Source organism: Berghia stephanieae, chromosome 14 (assembly GCF_034508935.2).
Source record: "Berghia stephanieae isolate SIO BIC M18660-M18661 chromosome 14, UCSD_Bste_1.3, whole genome shotgun sequence".
In the NCBI taxonomy this organism is placed as follows: Eukaryota; Metazoa; Mollusca; class Gastropoda; order Nudibranchia; family Aeolidiidae; genus Berghia; species Berghia stephanieae.
The window spans coordinates 19,572,613-19,581,026 of record NC_088373.1 but is presented as its reverse complement, the minus strand read 5'-3'; the positions used below and the strand labels follow the sequence as shown (position 1 = coordinate 19,581,026).

The 8,414-nt window shown below is 36.2% G+C and overlaps 1 protein-coding gene across 1 annotated transcript in view; it reads right to left on the bottom strand.

The window, feature by feature from the left end:
- LOC144959462 (uncharacterized) overlaps positions 1-8,414 on the bottom strand; it is a 382,226-nt gene that overhangs the window by 92,505 nt on the left and 281,307 nt on the right. The window contains exons 11-14 of the mRNA XM_078892063.1: positions 6,090-6,389; positions 4,870-5,214; positions 2,659-2,952; positions 1,269-1,631 (exon numbers count right to left, since the gene is read on the bottom strand). Of these exons, the coding sequence (XP_078748189.1) occupies positions 1,269-1,631; positions 2,659-2,952; positions 4,870-5,214; positions 6,090-6,389 (1,302 nt within the window). The remainder of the gene's footprint in view (positions 1-1,268; positions 1,632-2,658; positions 2,953-4,869; positions 5,215-6,089; positions 6,390-8,414) is intronic.

Sequence of the window (8,414 nt, the reverse complement as noted above, 5' to 3'; positions counted from 1 at the left end):
TAAAACATGGTAAATGTATGCGAGAACATCCAACAACGATGCCCAAGAACAATTTTCAGTGTAAGCTACTGGGACTAAGTAAGAAATACTGACAGTCTAACACGAACTGGAATGTAGGAAGTTACGATCACCATCCAACAACGCCGTCTCAGCCGGCAGGACCTGTCCTCCGCATGAAAGAAGACCGATTACCAAAAAAGCATTTGGATGGAAGGATGAAAACAACAGACGGAAATGATGATTACCAAAGACGACATGGAAAGTAACTGTCGAGAACGGCCTTAAATTGACATGGGACGAGGCATTAAAGGCAGCACAGAACAGGGAAAATGGCTTATCTTGATGGCTCAGTGTGTCAAACACAGGAACTAACTAAGGTCTATAGTAAAGGAGATACGGCAAGTTATTTATGCAATGCTGGATGAACAGACCAGCGAGACACGTCTTTGACGTTAGAAATCCAGCACAATAACCCTTATGCTACGCATTTGCGTACCTAATGCTCAATGACAAACTTACCACTTTTGAAGTCAAGCTTGTGACCTTTTAATGTGATGAAGGCTTCTCTGTTTGACGCTATATTGATTTGGTCGTTGATCTTAAGTCAGTCTGCTATACTTTCATCTTCTTTGCTCATCACTTTAGCTCTGGGTCTTTTGTATTTTGAATAGTCCTTGTTGACTTTCTTACTTGTATTTGTATCAGATGTGTCCATGGTCATTCTTTTAACAGTTGTCTTTCCTAGTTTATTTTCTCCATGTTCATAGCTTGTATTTTTTGAAACTGTTATTTATTTTTTAACTGCAATTTTTTTATGAGATCTAAACGTTAATCATCTATTTAAAAATAAAATTCTGATGTTGGAGGGGTTGATTATGTGTGTGTATGTATGTGTGTGTTTATGTGTGTGTGTGCGTGTGTGTGGAGATAGATAGACAATTATGTATATATATATATATATATATATATATATATATATATAGAGAGAGAGAGAGAGAGAGATAGATAGATAGATTGATAGATAGATGGATTGATGGATAGATAGATAGATAGATAGATAGATAGATAGATAGATAGATAGATAGATAGATAGATAGACAGATAGATAGATAGATAGATAGATAGATAGATAGATAGATAGATAGATAGATAGATAGATTGATAGATAGATGGATAAAAAAAACATGAAACAGAATGCAGTTGTTAAAACTTTAAACAAATAAATATATGAATCGTATTTTAAAATGTTTTCGTGTGTCACTGCGCACCTGCTGCTGCTAAGGATACGTTGAAGCTGTAGTCCAATCCATCACCAATCCCGTTATCAATGGTCAACACATACTGACCAACGGTTTTAGTAGTAAATCTAAAAATGTGTAAATATAAAGTGCTTTCTGGGGGTTGCCCTGGTACATATGACACATCGTACATGCTGTCATCAACTAGCTCTGCTGACACAGAACGTCTTCTTTTTCGTCTGTTATTGTCTGAGATGTTATTGTCTGAGACTTTCTTCAAAGTGTATGCCTGTGGGTCGGGGTAACCAATGATGGGAATGATTATATTCAAAGTTGTCCCATTCTTTGGTGTGTACTCTGTTGTATCAAAGTTAGATGGAAGCTCTGGTACACCTGGGGTAAAATGGAATAAAGTTGTTTTGTTTTTTTAATTTCTTATTTGCAAGTCAGATTAAATTCGTAGATAGAGTGTTCTCTGTGTAATGAAAAATTATTTCCGTGACTATTCCTTCTTAACATTAAAATTTCAATTCTCTACTTAATCCACCTTCTCCTGCTCTTCTTCTTCTTCTTCTTCTTCTTCTTCTTCTTCTTCTTCTTCTTCTTCTTCTTCTTCTTCTTCTTCTTCTTCTTCTTCTTCTTCTTCTTCTTCTTCTTTTTTTTTTCTTCTTCTTCTTCTTCTTCTTCTTCTTCTTCTTCTTCTTCTTCTTCTTCTTCTTCTTCTTCTTCTTCTTCTTCTTCTTCTTCTTCTTCTTCTTCTTCTTCTTCTTCTTCTTCTTCTTGTGTGTGTATCTATATAACTATAATCCGTAGATACTCTCATAATTATTACATAGGGCCCCAAGTCCACAGTAAAAATCAGCATTTATGACTAATCGTTTTGCTCCTAAGGCGCTCATGAATTTGTTTCTTTGAAATGGAGTTATCGCTGCGATAAATTAGTTGATTGACCTCAAGAAATATGGATTAAAAACGACCGTAGCCATCGTTAAGTTATAGCCTTACACTGAAACCCAAAAGGACGGGTTTTTGACGTCATTATTTGGTTTTTGCACCACCTAGTAAGTTGTCGTTGGTAATGCTCATAGAAACAAGTGGACCCATTGGTTGAACTATTGAATACAACTCACGATTTGTTTTCTTTTGTGGTCAAAGACTGGTCTTTTGACGTCATTTTTTTCGTCAGTGTCAGGCTATAAGTTAACGATGGCTACGGTCTGACACTATATGATAATATTTCTATAATCACAAAGGCTGATATGTTATAGCAATGTCTCCTGCTAAATATCAAAATACACAATGCAAGCGACATTGAAATAACTTTCACCACCCCGTTACTCATCCTTTAAAGCATCAAATAAAGACAATATATTATAAAGGAAATTATTATTACTACAAATATAGTTTTATAAATACCTACATTTGACAAAGACAGTGACTGCCTTTCTATTCTTCCAATCTCCAATCTTATTGTCAGCCACACAACTATAAATGTCTGTATCCTTGCATGACATCTTTTTCGTTGCTGTTTTAGTAATGCCATAAGATCCCCATGACTGGTCTTCTGTATTGTCAAATTCATCTGACCTTTGACCTTGTAATGACACGTCAGGTTTTGGATTACCCTCGGCACGACACACAAAAGTCACCGTGTCATCAGCTGATACCGTCAGTTCTGAAGACTCTGAGTTGGCTTTGAATTCCTCCACTGTGGCTGTGTCTGTAACGGGACATAATTTACAAGATTAACGCTGTGCCTGAAATTTTAACAATTTTAAGTATGAAATGTTATCTTATCACGTGACTTTATTTATGTATTTTATGCAAATTCACATCTCAAATAAAACTTACCAAGTCACAAGCCATTGAAAAAGTTGTTAAATTGTTTCTGTAGAATAGAGCTTATACGGCAAGGCATGGTAAGAAATTATACATTGATCTAACATTATTCGTTTGAAACAAACATAAGAGACAGAAAGCAACACTTGACAAAGGTAATAGGAATTTTGATCAATTAAATGCATCACCGACCTTTCTTCTGGGTGTGTTGTTTTTTCTGGTATTGATCTGTATAGTCAATCTATCGTTATATTTCAATGATTATTCGTGTTGATGCGTTAATTAAATTTAGTTACCAAAAGCATCATGCATATTGCGTTTTGAAAATACAAGGGCGGGCTGATAAAATAAACATTAAAACCTGATCAATGTCTCGCAGTCTGAATATAACTTCCATTTTTCAGAATCTTTACCACCGTGATACAATACAGTTTAGGGACGACAGGTCACACTGTATTCAGGAATGATTATCCGATAGGCGTGCTAAAGACAATACTTGAGCTTTTATATAGTGCATTATCCACTAAACATGCTCAAAGCGCTTTACAAAAGGTCCCTGGCCAACAGCAACACATAACATGTAGGACGAGACATGACGCCTGTCAGGCGTTATTACAATTTTTTTGGGGGGACAGAAACAACGCTGTTAACGGCCAGGTACTCATTTTACACCTGAGTACGGTGAGAGAATGTGAGTAAAGAGCCTTCTCCAAGGACTCAACTATGCGCCGAGCGAGGCTCGAACCCAGGACCTTCCAATCCAAAAGCGAGTGTCATACCACTAGACCACATAGCTGCACAACAACAAAGACATTACTTGTGTTGTTTCACTTTGCTGGAAGAAAACGGAGATATTTTTTTAAAATTCTGATTAAAACATTCGAGTCCCATCCGTGTTTGGTTCAGCAACTGGAACCGAGAGGGGTGCACTCAGCTTGCTATGACGAAGAAAAGAAACCGTCAGGGAAGAAATATAAAATTCAGACCCGAAACAAAAAGGTGTGCACTCAGTTTTTTATAGACAAGAGTCAATACTTTCAAAATCCGATGATGAGGTCTTAAAACTAAAAATATTTGTAAACATTCAAGACAGGTTTTTGTGCTAGGAGTAATTTTACTTATCTTTACTCCTTACACGTTCTATCATTGCTATGAAATAAATATTACAATTCCATTGTCGTTAAGCTTGGCCCTCTTGTCCTAACAAAAGTGAAAAATTATATCATAGTATATATTTAAAATTATAAGATGAACAGAGTCCAAGATTAACATGAAATCACAACTTAATTTCATGTCTGGTACCGTATATATCTCAATAATTCTTATTTTATTGGCACCTCACCCGATCCAGAGAGATGATGAAAATACCGATTAAATCAAAAATATCAGAATGGATCCTCTATAAGGTGCACTATCCATTAAACGTGCTACAACACTTACTTAATATGTAGGACAATAATCCATGCAACATTTCTAGACAGAAATACCGCTGTTAACGACTAGATACGAAATTTACATCCGAACACGGCGTGAACATGTGAATAACAAGACTTTTAAAAAGACAATTATGAGCTGCTCATAGTAGAACTCGAACCCCAGACCTTCCGGTCGGGAACCGAGTGTCATACCACAAGGCCGTATATCCATAAGCCTATTCAAGCGAGCAACAAAAGTGTACACTCCCGTGTCACGTGTCATTATTATAGATATGTCATAGGCACACTACCGTATGTACATCTTTATATAAAGAATCTTTAATATAAAACTCCCCCAAAAAAGGATAACGACTCACCTGAAGCAGTAATAACATTGAAGGTGTAGTCCAATCCATCACCAATCCCGTTGTCAATGGTCAATACATACTGACCAGAGTTTTTACTGGTGAAACCTGAAATATTTAGATACACAGTGCCCTCTGGGGGTTGCCCTGGTACATATGACACATTATACATGCTGTCATCAACTATCTCTGATGACACAGCACGTCTTCTTCTTCCTCTGTTATTGTCTGAGACTTTCTTCAAAGTGTATGCCTGTGGGTCGGGGTAACCAATGATGGGAATGATTACATTCAAAGTTGTCCCATTCATAGGTGTGTACTCTGTTGTATCAAAGTCTGATGGCAGCTCTGGTACACCTGGAAATAAATTGGGCGGTAATTTATATTAACCAGTCACATTAGAATTGTGAAATCGATGTGTTTATTCTGATTCTCTTTAAAGCTATCGTCCTACCTCTCCTCCTCCCCCCATCCCCAACCTTCTTCTCCCCGCTTTTCGCCCCTTCTTCTCTCACATGTTTCTTTGTTAGGTAAATAATTGTAATATGTTACAATTATCACAGGACTATCGTTTGATTGCATACACACGACACGTTTACTGATAACATGCAAATTATATACCGTTCCAATAACTTTTATTCATAACTTATAGGGAAATAAAAATATTGTTGGCAACCAGATGTTGTTTTGATAATTTTGAAGATTTGAAAGAATTCAAGTTTGTTCTTACATGTTTTGAGGAAACAACTGTCAATCATATTATAGAAGTGTTCTCTTTATCAACTTAGAAATTGATCCCGTTTAGAACAATATTCGAGGACAAAATGACTCACGAACTGGCTTTAATTGCCTACATTATCTTGTCACACAAAATCTATCACTCGGAATCCTTTACAAGAAGTAGTAATTAAGAATAATGCCATTCTGTCGTCCTTATAATATTTTCTTTTTAGACTCTGTGACTGGGTAATTATTAAGTTTGTAATTCTCTTTAAAATATTTTTTCCAACTTAAAAAATTCACCTCGAGATTACAGCGCGAGTGTCATACCGTTGACTACATATCAGTATTACACAGGTAAAAACCCCACTTACCTGCTAAATCAAAATGAGCGCCACATTTAATTCATATTTTGCCATCCGCTGATTCTCGCTGATAAAAAATTAATCAAAGTCATTTCAAAACTAAAAATATAGTTAAATAATTAAGTGAAGTCGAAATAAAATACTTACATTTGACAAAGACAATGACTGCCTTACTACTCGTCCCATCTCCAATCTTATTGTCAGCCACACAACTATAAATGTCTGTATCCTTGCATGACATCTTTTTCGTTGCTGTTTTAGTAATGCCATATAATCCCAATGGCTGGTCTTCTGTATTATCAAATTCATCTGACCTTTGACCTTGTATTGACACATCAGGTTTTGGATTACCCTCGGCACGACCCACAAAAGTCACCGTGTCATCAGCTGATACCGTCAGTTCTGAAGACTCTGAGTTGGCTTTGTATTCCTCCACTGTGGCTGTGTCTGTATTGGGTCAAAAGTTATGTTGTGGTTGGAATTATAACATTTGATATCAATTGACATATCTTTTAGAGGGCACAACTATGTTGTCTTTAAAATCAAAATATCTTTTCTTACTGCTTGTTGACGAAGAATTTATACCAATCAACACTTAAAAGATTTCTATCTAAACCACAAGCAGTTGATAAATGATGAAAGTGTTAATTACATGATATCGACCGAATATAAAATACCAAGAACATTTTTTAACATTTAGAAGAATACATTCATCTTTTGGCCACAGAAAGAAATTACTGAACATATTTCAATGAAATTATCTAAAATATGTGTATTTTATAAAAACAAGGTTTGAAATGATTTTATGGTAGAGATTACTTTTATCTCCTTATATTAGTAATTTCATTCTCACCCCATGATAACTTTCTCCGTCTAATGACCATCTGTAATACAAAGACTTTCACCATTTTTTTTACTGAGGGTCAATGATTCTTAAACATTGATATAATAGTCTTGTTCTAATAATTATATAGACCGAAGGGCTAGAGCTCAGGTGGTCGCTGGTTCGGATAAGTAAACTTTGATAAAATAGTCTTGTTCTAATATTTATGCATTGCAGACACTACGACATAAAGATTCTGAATTTTTAATAATTCTACACATGAGGGCAATATATTTTAAACATAATGTCACCACCAAATCACAAATATATTCTTCTTCAGTCATAGCCTTTAGTTCATTCGTGACTGTGGTAAAAGTAACTCTTAACAAGCATTGCGCTATAAAATATTGTAATTTGGCAATTAACTTATATGTCGTTTAATTGTGTTATTCTAGTCCATACTTCCAATTTCAGTCTGCTTATAGGCAACATCATTCGACGGAAACCGCACTTGTTAGGGTTGTTAATGATCTCCTCTCTGTTATAGACAATGGTTCATGTTCTTTGCTGAATTTGCTTGACCTATCGTCTGCTTTTGATACTATTGATCACAATCTTCTTCTCAAACGTCTTGAAATTACTTATGGCGTGTCTGGTGCAGCGCTTGATTGGTTTAGGTCATATTTGTTTAATCGTAAACAGATTATTACGGTGGATGAATATAGATCGGAGGAAATCTTTCTTGATTGTGGGGTTCCCCAGGGTTCAGTACTTGGACCCGTTCTTTTTGTTTTGTACGTTGGCCCTCTGTCTAAAATCATCAGAAGTTTTGGTCTGTCTTACCATCAATACGCTGATGATACGCAATTGTACTGCGTTTCCAATATGAGAAATTTACAAGAAGTATCAGCCAATAGTAAAAATTGTATCCAAAGTGTTAAGAAATGGATGAATGAGAACAGACTGAAACTGAATGATGATAAGACGGAGGTGCTGTATGTGGGGAACAGGAAGTGGAAAAGTGAAACAGATTTGAAGTTGGGGGATGCCTCTATTCAAATTGTTGACAAAGTGAAAAACCTTGGCACATTCTTAGACTCTGGACTGTCGATGGAGCATCAGGTTAATAATTTGGTTAGATCTCTCTTTTTCCAACTAAAAAAGATTGCTTCCATTAGACGGTTCATATCTGAGGATGTGACCAAGCACCTGGTTGTGTCCCTCGTACTATCGAAATTGGATTATTGTAATGCTCTGTTGTTTGGCGTTTCGCAATACAATCTGAAACGTCTTCAGATTGTCCAAAACGGCGCTGCCAGACTAGTATTTATGAAGCGTAGGTGCGACTCTGCCGGACCTCTACTTCATGACCTGCATTGGCTGCCTGTTGAGAAAAGAATTAAATTCAAAGCTTGTGTTTTAGTGTATCGTTGTCTTGAAGGTACTGCCCCTTCCTACCTTTCAGAACTAATTGAAAGATATTCAAAACCCCGCCCCTTACGTTCGGCCAGTGATTCCACAAAACTAGTTGTCCCTCGAATTCGGAAAAATGCTGGAATGAGATCCTTTTCTCATTTCGGACCCTCTATTTGGAACGCCTTACCGCAGAGCATTCGTGAAAAAGAATCTTTGTCTATTTTTAAACGTTC